The 15,450-nt window shown below is 39.5% G+C and overlaps 1 protein-coding gene across 2 annotated transcripts in view; it reads right to left on the bottom strand.

Moving 5' to 3' along the window:
* Positions 1-1,270: 1,270 nt before the first annotated feature.
* The window catches only part of LOC140118962 (C4b-binding protein alpha chain-like), a 124,966-nt gene continuing 110,786 nt past the window's right edge, over positions 1,271-15,450 (bottom strand). For both annotated transcript variants that reach the window (XM_072137459.1, XM_072137460.1), the window contains exons 20-23: positions 12,731-12,922; positions 10,001-10,097; positions 5,110-5,189; positions 1,271-1,572 (exon numbers count right to left, since the gene is read on the bottom strand). In XM_072137459.1, the coding sequence (XP_071993560.1) occupies positions 1,412-1,572; positions 5,110-5,189; positions 10,001-10,097; positions 12,731-12,922 (530 nt within the window). In that variant the 3' untranslated portion in view covers positions 1,271-1,411. The remainder of the gene's footprint in view (positions 1,573-5,109; positions 5,190-10,000; positions 10,098-12,730; positions 12,923-15,450) is intronic.

Raw genomic sequence — 15,450 nt, 5'->3', positions numbered from 1 at the left:
CAATGTTTCTATAAGGTCACTATAACAACTTTGGGTTAGTCAAATTTAAAGCATGTGTCCATATTGAGGGACACACTCCAGAAGGAAGTGCTAAGGCAGAACGTGTCAGGGCTTGTGTGCTGACCATGTTCAGTATTGTACGCTTATCTAGCCTTTGTTGTAGGTAAATTTACATACCTGGCATACTTCACAGTGTTTAAATGTTAGTCCCTATAAGGGAGTCTTTCGAATTTAACTTTTTTCATTCAAGATGTTTTCAAATTTTTTTTTTGGCTAATTCACTTTTTGCTGTACAAAAATAGATATCGTATGGTAGTTTTAAAAGAATTCACAATTCTGAATGGACTGCCAGGATATTGTGATATTCCTTCCTGATATTACTTTGCCACCCTATCCCTTTTTGGCACTAAATTTACTATAGCCTAGAGCAGTATACTGGCCGAGGTTATAGCTGAAACCTACACAAGTGAGGACTTCTTAGTAATTCTGCTGTGTCAGCGCCAGGGCAGTAGGATCCTGCTGCAGGCCTAGTAAATAGCCCAATCCTGCAATTTGTAAAGGGCCATAGGCAAAAAAGTTGGTAGCGGATATGCCAGTATCAATACCGTGCACCTAAAAGGGGCATTACGGACGCATTCACACAAGTCCAACATTATTGGGGCGCGTGCACGTTAAACTGAGTGCACTACAAAATTAACTGTTTAAGCAGGGCGTGGGCATTGTTTGCCAGATCGATGAAGACCACATTAACCTGGCGCACTTTGCAGGCAGGTATTGATACACTTATTTCCAACCGCTCACTGCACAAATGGAGGCACCTTGTTTCTCCTCACTTTGTTCCTGACATCTTTTTTCTCGTTTTCATTGTTTTCTCTGATCCTCTAATTACTTCTTATAGATTCTCCCACCTGCAATGCAAATGCAAGTGGATGGGGCTTGACACAATCGCATAAACATGTTTCCATTAAGTAGCACCCAGTGTCTTCCATTGTGTACATGCAAAACACCACGTGCTTGTTACCAATCGCATGTGCTTCAGTGGAACACACATATACACATACATATGCCCACTTGCAATATGTGAATGCAGTCAATACTCCAAACTTAGTTACATGAAAGGAGCAAATGGTGACATAGGGGAGCATTTATCATACATAAGCGGATATGTATTTGTTTTAATTGTTTTTATTTTCAGTGATTCTACACCAGAAACAGGCGCAGAAGTACTGATAAATGCCCCCCACAGACTTTGAATACAAAAACACACACAAACAAGTAAAGGTGACTTTATTATGCTTTATATAAGTACATTTTGAACACAAAAGATAAGTAAGCAAGTGTATCCAATACTACATCACTTATATGGTTATATTACTCCATTAAAGCATCTTAAAAACAGAAAAGCTAAATATTAATTTCTTAATTCCTTCTTCTTCATTTCAATGTCCATCTTCAAGTTCTCTATCTGAAGGTAAAGGTACTGCACCTGCAGGTATTTTAGCCATTCATCAGGAGTTGAAGTACATTTTCGGGCTTCTTCTTGCAGTTCCCAGATGCGATCACACTCAGGTTCTATGAAACAGGAATCCGATATATACACACAAGCTTGTATTCACAACAACACATTTTCAGGGAAAAGGGCTCATACACATGAGTGTGACGTGCTTCACTTCAGTAACAAAGTTTTCTGTCCCACTACTGTCAAATAGTGCAAGTCCACATTTTGGCTTGTTATCTCTAGCATTTGGGCAAGTTTCTTGTAACATGACTCATACACCAGTGCTTTTTATGGTGTGGATGATTTGGGGAGTGGCAAGATTTGTTTTAGAAAGTATCTTGAAAGAATAAGCTGCACATCACTTTGGGCCTTTAGATCCTGCAAAATTTTCCTCTACCATGGGGATGCTGAGAACACTTGTTCTTTATATTCTCCTAGTAAATATACTACATAAAAATGGACTGCACACAGATCTCATCCACGACAGTTGAGTTATTTTGCCTCTGCATATACTACAATGGAATAAACTGAGACCAAATTGAGAAAAATAGTGCATAATGATTGCAATAATGGATCCACGTGTGGTCTGCACTCAATACATTTTATTTCACAAACATATAATACATTTGTGTGAATTATCACTGAGGTTGGTTACTTCTACTGTGCCAGAAAGTAACCCCACCCATCAGAACTTCAAGGGGCATTACCCACTGCAGCCACCAGTAACTTTGGATAGAAGATGTCCTCTGGTAAAAGTGTAGACCCTAACTACCATATTCCCAGCAGAGTTGCAGCCCGCCGGTCTCCCATTGCCACAAAAGGTGTGTGTGACCCGCTTCCCCTCTATCTTCACTGCCAGTTTTTTTAATTTAAACCCTTTACAAAGCAGGCAGAAATCTGCTCCTAACCGCAGAGTGACTCATCCGCTACCATGCCTCACAATGATTCCTTCTGCTATTCTTTTGATGATCCTACAAACTATTTGTACTCCTCACCTGTTATGCCCCTGAGTTGCCAACTTCCTACATAACCCTGCTTGCCCTGTACCAAGGTTTACCACAAGACAAACTGGCAAAAGAAATAATGGAAATTGTGCACCACACATCAGAAGAAGTCATAGGTAATGCAACGCCTTTACTGGAATCCAAGTTATGCATCCAGATTCTTCCAGGGTACAGGTTTGTTCAACTTGCATACAGTCAAAATACTTGTGTTAGGAAAAGGAAAGAAAACAGGAGGTAGTTTTATCGGGTAGCTGAACCTCAGCTCAAGTAACATGAGTGTACAGACAGTCCACGGGGACTCAATTCTTCCAATGCTTTCAAAAGCAAATGTAATACCTACAGGCACTGCAGAAGCACTTCTACCCCTGCCCTTGTGTAGAATTGTGCCATAGCATGTGCCTGAACAGACGCTGGCTATAGGCAGTAAGCAGGTGCAGGAATATCCTGCATCGGCCTACTGCATGGCCCTGCACCACCCATCCCCGCCTTATCAGCATAGAGGATGGATAAAATCGCAATTGCTGGCTCGGCACAGGGAATTGAACCCAAATCGCTTTCAGGCATACAAAACCTTGATAAATGGGGCCTATAGTCTTAAAGAAAATCTACCATCAAAATCAAGCATAGGGACACTTACTCATAGATTTTCTTATATATGTTAAACATACTTGTTAACCATTTGTGAAAATCAACTATTAAGCCAGAAGGGATCTAGGGGCGTTACAGGAGTCTCTCCATGCCGCAGCTTCACCAGCTGTTAGTGTGTAAGGAGCCTCCTTGTGGAACTTATATAAAGCAGTACAGATCACAGGACCTCCTGTGCTTCCTGATGAAGAAAGCTGTATTTGCTTTTGAAACGTGTTCTGATGTCGCTAGAATGGTAACTTGCATCTAGAGCTATGGTACAACTTCCTGCCGGCAGGCTCTACCTCTTATTCTCAAGTAGATGCTTTTCTTAACATGCATATTTTCACTGTATGCAAGTCAGACAAACCTGTACCCTGGAAGAATTTGGAAGCATAACAGAATCATTTTCTTTGCTCCACACTTCATTTTTATTGCAACTATATACTTTGAAATATTAAATCCGGGCACTGTATAGTTATTATTACAGTTTTATCATGGTATTGGGTATTGGTTTAGCTATTTGACTGCTATTACTATAGAGAAAGGCTAAGGGAATCCGTCTCCTTCCCTCTTCCCCTATACATATAAGCGTTACTTCTACGGTATATACAGACAAAGCTAGTGGGCCACATAACTTTATTTTCAACTCTTCAACTAGACGATGTAGAAGATATTATGCATTGTGACGCTCCGTGGTTGGTAGTGAATCTACAAATAATCACCACCCTCTTTCAGGGAAGGAACTATTCTCCTTATGTAAAGTTTTCCATTGAAGGCCACCATTGAATGTATACGGAGACAGCAAGGCCATGCATGCTACACTGAAGATTCTAGAAAGTATGCAGATATGTTTTCCAGGTTGGGATAATGAAAATGTTTCCTCAAACATATTTGCATATTTCCTAGACTCCCCTGCAAAGCATGAAAGGACTTTAAAGGAAACCTACCATTTGATTTCATGCATAATGAAGCAAACATATCTTGAGAATGCTGTGGCTACACTGATGCAGGATCATACCTTCTTTAATCCATGTGCTAAGTGACAGGGATGACTGCATTTCCTAGTTTCTGTACCTGTTGACCATCTGCAGACTCATGGATTTCCTCATGGTAGACAGCCGGTCCTCCCCCCCAGCTCTGTTCCCCAACTGTAGGACACTAGGGACTGGGATTGTACTTTTTATATAGCTTCTATTTCAGCTCAAACAATGACAAAGCATTCGACCATAGACTTACATTGAGTCCCCATAACCCTTGATGTCGAATAAAGTAATATACTTCATATAGGAGAAATATTAACAAGTCCACAAATGTCCAAAGGTCAATGCTCCTCTAACCCAGGGCACTACACATGAAAGTTAACATGAAACCCAACAGGGTACCAGAGGCATGTAGGAAGGTAATGTCAGCCGAGATTAAAAGTATGGTTGGGTGTGGGTGTGACTGAGGATTTTAAAAGTGAATGTTCTAATCCAATTATCCTAATATCAAAGCCCAAAGGTAACTGGAGGTTCTCTAATGATTTTTGAAAATTTATTGACGCTTATCCAATGCCAAGAGTAGATGAGCTTATGGAGAAGATGGAAAAGAAAAGCTTTTTATTTTAATGCTTGAAATGAACCTAAGTTTTTGAACATCCCTGCTTTGGTGACATCTGCGACAAAGCATAACTCCCACAATTTTTGTCTGAAGCTATTTAAAATTCACAGTATAAATCTATATATCCATATCTATAACAATAATGAGTGGACCCATTTAAGTTTGGGTCTGGATGTTAATGCTCACATTTGGTGCATTAACTGCTGTCGATTGAGGCAGACACGGTACAGTTACAATTAAGGTCCGCTCAACAGTAATAACTATTATTATTAAAACTGTCTTCTGCCCAAACCAATCACAGGGCAGCTTTTAAATCCTTTATCTGAAATGAAAGCTGTTTTTCAGCTGTTTGTTAAATACATGTCTTTGTATATTTTTTACCTTTGCATTTTGGGAGTCTGCCACTCCATGCTCCATCTGCCTGGCATTCTCTGTAGTTTATTTTTGATACCATCGAATACCTTAATAAAACCAGAAATATATGTTGTTGACACATTTCTTTTACTTAAAGTTTGATTATCGACAGAACAAGTTATACTTTCTAGTGTCGGTATTTAAGCTGGAAAAAGATTCCCAATGTAGTACAATTGACAAATAACACGGTTACAACATTTTCTGTCAGTCTTTGAAGCTCAAATGATGCATCCCCTTTATCTTTTGGGTCCTTCCTATCACTTTTTCAAATTTATATAGCAAGTTTATGCTTTACTACCTAAATACTTTAAAATTTGCCGTCTTGACATATGTTAACAACCGTAACTTTATAACATCATCCTTTTGTCTAGAGAGTTTTGTTAAGTGCTATCATCTTGCTGAACTAGCATATGTTTTCAGTGGTACCATTTTTGGGACTGTGCCAGAGGTTTTTCTCCATTACAGAGATCACAATATGGGATAATCATTTTTCTATTTTAATAGATAAGCAGTTCTTAATGCTGGAATACCCATCATTTTTGTGATTATGTTTGGTTACCCTATATGTCTTAACTTTTTCTACTGAAATTATTTGAAAGTTATATTACTAGGGGGAATGAGTGCTGATACAAAGTACTGCAACTGTATAACAGTATATTGTGAATATAGTCAATCTTTATTAGATCCTGTCTATGGGTCTGTGTAAAAGCTATGCAAGTCTCCTGGCTGTTATAGCAACAGATTAACGCTAATATGGCAGCAACTTAGCCAATAAAGGGTGGAGTTCTAGTGATGTAATTGGCTGAAATTGGCTCAAAGCAATGCATGGATCTAGTATCAGTAGGCCCGAGCCTCCTGATACATCCAGCTCGGCAGAGGGGTAGGCAAAGCACCCAACTATCCCGGATTTGGCGGACAGTCCTGATTTTTCACCTCTGTCCCGCTGTCACGGGCAGCTGGGAGATTGTCCCGAATATTCCCTCCAGGTCCCACACTGGCTAGAGTTGTCCCGGCTCTGTGTCCCGCCTAGTATATACTTTCAGAGCAGGGACCATGTCATCAAGGAGATATCACCATACACAAGGTCTCTATTTAATTCAATTAAATACATTTTCGCCCAGCCCAGGATTTGAACCCAGAACCTCCAAACTCCACCAGTAATAGAGACACAGGAAAGAGCTTCTATCCTTAGTGGTTGTCTATAAATGGATTTTATGTAACTAAGAGCTTTACTGTTACACTGTGATACAGACTTAATGCACTAGTATATAGAGAGGGATTTTCTCAGAGATTATCATTGTAATTATTGAGACAATTATTATAATTTTTATTATTATGGAGACGATTATTATTATTAATATTAATAATAATCTTCTCCATAGTATTCAATAATAATAAAAATAATAATAATCGTCTCAATAATTACCATAATAATCTTTGAGAAGATGTACCGCTATATACCAATGCATGGAGCCTGTGCTACAGTGTAACAGTAAAGCTCTTAGTTACATAAGATCACCTCATAGACAACCACTAAGCCTGTAGCTTAGTGGATAGAGGCTATGTGTCTCTCTATTGCAGGTGGAGTGTGGAGGTTCTGGATTCAGATCCCAGCCTGGGAATAAATTTATTTATTATTATTATTGAGACTATGATTATTATTATGTAAATTTGGGGCATGGCCAAAGGCGTGATTGGGGTGTGGCTTAGGGGGAATCGCCGCGGCACGCTACATGTGCTACCATTTGTCCATCTTTTTCTTCCAGAAATCTTGTGAGGTATGGGATAGGGCTTCGATCATACACTGGTGCACACAATGCACCAGTGTTTTATCAATTGTTCCCTCTGTAACTAAGAAATGAAATAGAGACATAATTACTGTTGATATACCTGATGATAGGAACAGGTAACATAAGTATTACATACATAACTAATGTTGACTGCTGGCTTACCTGATAAGTATTAACAAATATGTACAGGGCGGGGGCTAAAATAATGTTCATGTATATATAATTGTTCCACATATTTCTTTTCTTGTTTAACGTAGAATAATAACATATGTGACTGGAGAGAAAAATGACCTGACTGCTATTACTTATGAAACTTGATATTTTATCTCCCAAAATTGGACAAAAACATAACAAGGTGTTTAATACATGAGGGTGTTCTCGGCTAATAATTATACATGCCTCCTGAGTGACGTCACCAGGTTCTAGCAGGGGAAAGAGGTAAGTATCACTGCTGGAGGCGTGCATAATTATTAGCCCCGGCCGCTCTGTGTACGCCACCCGAGGCTAATTAGCATATTTTAAATATCTTTTTTTACAGGATTCTTGGCGTGTCAAGACTAATGAAGAGGTGTTCTGGGATCGTGGAGAAGATACAGACATGTGGCTTGAATTGCTACCACACAAGATGTAGTGTTCCTTTACTCTTTATCATAATAAAACAGTTACTTCTCAATTTGTCTCAGTCCCTTTGAACTCCAAATGTATAACAGGATGCCATATGCATGGTATAACAACATTGCTAATGTATTCTGATATTTAGTTTTCACTCTGTGGGGCTTATTTACTAATGGTCGCGGATCACACTTTCGACGACTGGTCACCGCTTTCGTTTTCAAGGTATTTAACAGGGGGGGGGATGTCGTCGTACGATCCGACTGATTCAGACTGAGCATGGGATTTAACTTTCAAATTGTGTCACAAGGCAATACACTTACATGCACCACAAAGAAGAAGCTGAAATATTATTAATATTATCACAGTAAAATGGTCATCACTTGAGCTGCAGAACTTCATATACATTTTAAGTTATTGCTATTAATATATTCTTATACTACTTTCCATATGTTCTTTAATGTATGTTACGATACTACTGTTAACATACGTGACACAACTTTAAATGGTTTATTCCTCATAAGTTCGGCATAACAATGTTGTTAGTACATTTGCCAATTTTTTATTTTTTTTAGTGCCGTAGCCCACCGAATTTCATAGTAGGGATCATGACATGAACAATGTGTGTATAGCCATGGGTATATCATTTTTGTCATATACATTTGTCTTTCTGATATATTGAAATGACATATTACGATATTACTCTATACCAGTGATAGCGAACCTTTTAGACACCAAGTGCGCCGAACTACAATCAAAACCCACTTATTTATTGTAAAGGGCCAGCATGGCAATTTAAGAAGTAGCTTATTTTTATCAGCTGTGCCTCAGCTTTAAATCGTATAAGCGCACGGAGAATGCCAATACTTTGAAATTTGAAATATCATTGTAGTATTGACTTGAAGAATCGAGAGGCTCATAGTAGGTAACCAGCCTTGTCCACACCTCCTCTCTTGTCCTGCAGTCTCAAGCAACCAAGAATATGTTGTGGCTGGGAGTGCAGGAGGAGGCCTTGAGTTCTGTCATTCTGTGCCAGGGCAACGGCCTAGGTGCCCACAGGTTCATCACCACTGCTGTAGGTGCCCACAGGTTCATCACCACTGCTGTATACCATTGATGATGTATTCTACCCCACAATGTCAAAATCAGAAGGCACACCTATCCACTCCCCAACAATGGATTCACTCTGGTTGCGTGTGCATGCACGGCATGGCACCATATGTGCTTTACTCAATTTTTCTGCAGTTACACATTATTTATATGAGATCATCACTTATAATGGCACAGTATTTTTTAATTGCTCATATGTATAGCCTGATGTACCCTTACCCCTTGTGGATTTCTTATGTATTGCACGAGAATACCCTATTGTGAGTGCAGTTATGTTTAATTTATCCCTTTGAGGATTCCTCAGGTCCAATAAATGAAGGTCTTTTATGTATTTTTCATTAACTGTATTCAATAAAGTAGTTTTTGTACATTTTTCTATTTGATGATAAATGGAGTGTAGCAACTTGATATTTTATCCAGGGCCACTTCTCAGTTTGTATCTACAAGAGTTTCTACTTTTAAAGTCCAAGTTACAGATCTGTTTTAAACTGGTTTTGCATTGGTACAGCCATTATACTCTAAAATAATACCAAAGTTTTGTACAGAAAATGAGTGCTTTCTCCTGGAATAAACATCTTAAAGGAAATCAACAATAGCAAAAACATAAAAAAAAACTACAAATACTCTCTGCTCTTCTTCATCTAGATCCCGGCGACGTCCCTAGTGTTTGCTTGCCGGGATCACCGAGAATAAAAACTTATAATTAGCAGCACGGAGCGTGGGGACAAGATGTCCTGCGCTCTGGGCTGCTAATTATGCATGCCTTAGCAACCACCTCTCCCATGCTGGGAGCATGGGAGAGCGAGGTGAAGCCACGCAAGAGGCGTGAATTCACACCTGTTGCGTTATGTCACCTCCCACTCCCAGCATGGGAGAGAGAGATGCGGGGGTGTGCATAATCAAGATAAAAGAGCGGGGGTGAGTATTTGTAGGGGTTTTTTTTGTTTTTGCAGAAGTTGATTTCCTTGGAGGACATTTTACTATAAAGTCATGTTAAATTATGAAGAGAAAATGCTTTGGGATTTTCTTCTCCATCATCCCCTACTATGTGATGGTTTATTCATGTGTAATTAAACACACTGTTTTTTGTTCATTTACAAATCGTCTGTCCAATAGAGATGTTATATACCTTACATGAAAGGTTTCACTTTGAGCACTCCATTTCACTACATATTAATCAGTAATATATATATTATAGATTGTTTCCTTCCTGCACATGCTTGTGCTTTTAATTGGTTCTAATAAAACTGACATATGAAATAAAAATTATCTTTTGTCATATTATATTTGAACATCCTCTTTTCTTAAATATTGCTAAGTTTGATTACTGGGAAACACAAACTTACCCTGGATTACATGTGTAGTTGACTCTTGAACCAAAAAGGAAGTTGTCAAAGTGCTTCTTTCCATGGTGTATATCTCCTGGATCGCCACATGATATTTCTGCAATGGTACAATTGTATGTAAGCTGTGACTTTTTTTGAGAATCTTAATATGGAAACATTTGGAAGTGTACTTTCAAGGTTGACCCCATATCCAGCCTAACACTAGGAATAGAAAGCAGCAACTTACACCCAAAGTCTAATTAGAATAGACACAGTGCGTGATATTAAAGTTGGTCAATGCACTACATTAATATCAATTTCCCCAAAACCCTTTTTAGTGCTTTGCTACTGATAAATAATATTTCAATAACCATAAGTACTACCAAGGCAGGTATATAATTAAAAACAATGACAGATTTATCAAAGCTGTCAGAGAGGAAAACTGTTCTACTTTTGGCAAGCAATCTGATTGGTTGTCATGAGCCATATGTATAAAACATAACGTTTACTGATATTGTTAAAAAGCCACCAAACTGTGACCCATAGTGCAAAAACATACCACACTAAAAGGGCAATTGGGCTCATAGTGGCCATGTCTCCTTACAACAGTCAACACATAAAGGAGAATAAAAAATGGAACAGTCTTACCAGGGTATGCAATAGGGAGGAATAAAGAGCTAGGTAGACAGCTTATTATTAAAGACTGCTACCTGTATGTCAAATACTAGGTAGGAGACTAGGAGTTAAACAGGGGGCGTCTAAGGTAATATGCAACCCTTAGAAACTGGCCAGAGTGCGGGCCATCCTAACATTACACACTCCATTGTGTGGAGACTATGGTATGAGCAAATCATGCAGAACCATGTTTCATAGTTTTACTACCGCACACAATGTAGTTTTCCTTTTCTCTTTATCATAATAAGACAGGGAAATATATTGATCCAGACTAGCAGGGCTTACTAGGGCATTTCTATTTATAGGGATAACCTGGGACCGTCCTTGTTAGGACGGGAGCAATGTTCTGGGCAGTGGGGCTGAATCAGTATAGGGCACAATAGGGGCAGTGTATTCACCTTATTCCTGACCTAGATGTGTCCAATATGTGCCGTTACTGTCCTTCATCTCTACAATGAACAAGATGGGTGAGATCTGGACATTTTATTTTGATGCACTGGTATAGACAATAGAATCGCTGTCTGTTGTAGTTTATATCTTTTTGGGCATCTATTACCCTGATGGTCATTTTGTCCTAATTATATGTTATTTGATGCAGAACTGAGTTATTTGTATGAAACTCTGGTGGTCGATACCATTACAATTTTTAATATTTACTTAATAGAAGTAAAGTTTTATATTTTAAATGCCTTCACTGTAATTTTGATATTTTTAGTAAACTGTCTGGTGAATTTGAAAGCCACTTAACAGGCTTCTGGCAGAGTATAGATAGAATACTGCCTATTTGATATACTTTCATAGTTTTACAGTAAAAAATGCAAATCACCTGCAATTTAATTAAAAACTTGTTTGTTGCTCTTGACATGTTTGGTAAATATGTAAATTTAAATTTATTCTTTTGTATTATTTCTTGTGCCACTGTGTAATTTTTACTTATTACATAAAGGCAGTAAAGATACTCATAGTAATAGTAGTACTTGTGATTATAAAGTTCAATCTACTCTTAAAGGAGTATTCTGGGAATATGAAAACCCATGATGCTATAAATAAATGAATATAACAAAACTGAATGTCATTAGTCACAAAATTGAGCTTAAATAGTTTCATTTTATGATTCACAAAATTTTAGGGCCTCTCTAAAGTCTACAGAGTTCCGCCTCTGGAAACTTCAAGTCCGATGATCCTTTAGTTCTCAGTAACTCCTCCTCCATCTTATGCTCTTCTCCCAGTGATGATCTAATAGACTGTCCTGCTCTGTTACCATAGTAATGATGTGTAACTGCCAACACTGCACATTACAGTCAATGTCAACTGAATTTTTCTGCTAAGGGGAGCAATATTTTAAATAACAACTAATTACATATTAGCTTATATTTTAAGGACCCATCTGTATATGAATTATGCTGATTCCTGAAATACCCCTTCAATGCAGCAGCCAGGCTTGTATTTTTGACCAAACACTACACGGATGCCTCCATTTTGAGCTAGTAATTGCACTGGTTGTCTGTCTTCTTCTCTATACAGTATAAACTCTTTACTCTTTTTACTAAATGCATCCCGTGTCCTTCTCCCATCTATTATCCGGCAAACACAAAGCTCCAGGCTTCTATGCAGTCCCATTGACTTTGGACTTTGTACATAAGATGAAGCTGATGGTTGGTTCAAGTAACAGAATTTTTATTAAATTATTTTATTCTGTTCCCTTATAAAGAATGGCTGGACCATTATACAAGCTCTAATATCTCTTGTGTCACCCCTCATCCTCACAGATTGGTAGCTCTTGCAAGCAGGGCCCTCACTCCAAGTGTTCCATATGACTGTGCTCTGTGATGTAGTATTTTATTTGTATATGTCCTCTATGATTTGTAAAACACTACAGAATATGATGGCGCTATATAAATAAAAATTATTATTACTACTTTAAACAATGCCACCAACAGAGCTTAGTGAAAAAATGAGTGTTTGAAAGGGCGACAAACTCAGATGCTGATTTCTTTAATCCTATGTATAACAATTTTAAAGCAATTGCATGAAAATCTATTTTATAGTTAATTCAAAAAGTAAAAATTTACTTACCTGTGCAAAATTTCTCATACGGTGACCATCTGAGGTTATCTTTACATTTTAGTTCATTATCCTTGCCAGGGACAGGATGAAAACCTGGACGACATTGATACTTCACGCTTGTCCTTTTGTCAAAGTACTTCTGCTGTTTAAACTCTTCCTTTACCTCTGCAAAGTCGAGTTCAGGAGGAGCTACACAGACTTCTGTAAAAGTAGTATCAGAGGTGTCAACAAGTACATGGCAACCTAAACTTAGCCTGTAATGATAAACAATCAGTGAATGATCAAGTTTTATAAAATGTGGTGGTTTAAATGGATTTACAGCCTTCAGATGCATCTTGGCAATGTCATTGCTGCACTGCGCGTTACCACCATTACATTAATACTAGAGATGAGCGAGCACTAAAATGCTCGAATAACGAACCCCATTGAAGTCAATGGGAGACTCAAGCATTTTTCAAGGGGACCAAGGCTCTGCACAGGGAAGCTTGGCCAAACACCTGGAAGACGGCATGCAGAGGCAGCGGCAGCAGCGGCAGGCTAGAGAGTGTCATGGCGACATACCCTAAATGGACTCAGGCTTCAAACCAATGGGTGGCAGAGAGGAACCAAAGGAGGTGAGCAAGAAGCGCTGAAATGATTTCCTATGTGAACAAAAGGTTGACGGTATATTTAGTCGATAACACAGCATGGTGGCGACATAGGGACCAAGTTCCAGAACGTATCTGGTGAAACACCCGAAAAAATGAGCCTGACACAGCTCGTTTGATAAGGGGACGACATGTGGAGGCAGCCATGGAGACGACTTTCATGATTAAGAGTGACAGTATGGGGCATCCATATTGCTTCTAAGATTGAAACTTCAGGTCTCCAGCATGGCGGCGACAGATGCGCTGAGTTCCATTATGTATCTGGTGAAACACCTGAAAATTCTGCCTGACACAGCTTGTTTGATAAGGGGATGATGTGCTGTATATCCTCTCGCGCTCCAGCGTCTGGGGTATAGAGAGTTGAAGACATTGAGACATTGGTGGACGCTGTGGAGGATCGTGGAGGCGAAATGGACAGGAAACAGCAGGGGCAGTATGCATGGATGCCTCTGAGGCTGCCTAATCTTGGGATGGAGCTGGCGGCCCGCTGCCAGGCGAGCTTTCGCCTGTCCAAGCCCGTCTCTCGGCTCCTCCCCACCCAAAATGGGCCTGGGGGCCAGAAGCGTTTACTTTGAAAAAATTATAATTTTCAAAGCAGGCGGGGTCGTTTGAATATTTCATCTAGGAATAATGGAATAGCATAGCGGTTCTATTTTTAATTGTTTTCTCGGAAATGGTTCCACGATTAAGAGCGACAGTATGGGGCATCCATATTGCACTGCTATGATTGCAACTTCAGGTCTCCAGCATGGCGGCGACAGATGCGCCGAGTTCCATTATGTATCTGGTGAAACACCCGAAACTTCTGCCTGACACAGCTCGTTTGATAAGGGGACGATGTATGGAGGCAGTAAAGTAGTAGTAGATTAAAGGTGCTGCAATTAAAACTATGTTAGTTGGATCTTGGACAGCTTTCGCCTGTCCAAGCCCCTGTCTCTTGGCTCCTCCCCAAACAGCACTTCTAAGAACCTTTTGTATAAGATCAAGTGTAGTAGTGTTCTTATAAGTTTGGGTTATGGCGGGTGAGGGGAATGTAAACAGATGCGCAAGAAGTGCTGAAATAATATCGGTAAATGATAAAAATTTGCCAGTATATTTTGTGGATAACACAGCAGGGTGGCGACAAAGTTAACAAGTTTGATGTGGAAGCCATGAAAACAACCCAAAATTCTGCCTGACACAGCTCGTTTGATAAGGGGACCATGTATGAAGGCAGCTAAATGGACGACTTTGGGAGGCAGCTATGGAGATGATGTGTGGAGGTAGCAATGGAGACAACGTGTGGAGGCAGCTATAAAGACGACGTGTGGAGGCAGCTATAAAGACGACGTGTGGAGGCTGCTATAGAGACAATTAAATTTAGATAGTGCCTGTATGTGGCAGTCCAAAAAAGTTTTCAAACCAGAGGAGCAGGTAGGTGGTCCTCCAGAAAAATTATGTTCAATCATTTTATTAAATTTTTATAGAACAAGTTGTAACCATAAACATTCAAATACATATAACAAAGTATACAAAACACATATAATAATGGACAATATAGGGATCAAGGACCTAAGTCCACAAATTCACCCATTGCTCGGCGGAGGGAAAGCTCGCTTGGGAGACTATCGAGTCTATTATGTTCGTGTGCATCACTCTGCACACCAGCCCTCAGGAATCCTGTCAGCCTTAGGTGGCCATGACGACATTATATTAAATGGAGCATATTTGTATTTCCTCTCTTCTCCTTCAAGCGATTCCCTTTATTCAGATCCGAGGGTTAACATCTGGAGAGTATTACTTGACTCTGTTGACTTGTCTAGGACATTCAGCCCGCCAGAATATCCTATTCTACTGTATTTATGATGTGTTTTCTGGGTGGGAACACACACAGGACAACCATTCAAGTACAAACATACGACTGGGAGGGGGGGAATACATGGGATCCATACCCATTGGGCATGGTGATAGCCGATAGGGTGGGAGGGGGTGGGGTAACATAGATGGAGACAAAAAATCACAATAGGGGAGAAACTTAGAGGGGGTAGGGAAGAAGAATTCCACTGTATGAGGTCCGCCTCCGCGGGACAGTATGTGAGCTGT

Source organism: Engystomops pustulosus, chromosome 2 (genome assembly GCF_040894005.1).
Source record: "Engystomops pustulosus chromosome 2, aEngPut4.maternal, whole genome shotgun sequence".
Lineage (NCBI taxonomy): Eukaryota > Metazoa > Chordata > Amphibia > Anura > Leptodactylidae > Engystomops > Engystomops pustulosus.
Note: the sequence above shows the minus strand (reverse complement) of the source record. Positions and strands in the feature narration are given on the sequence as shown.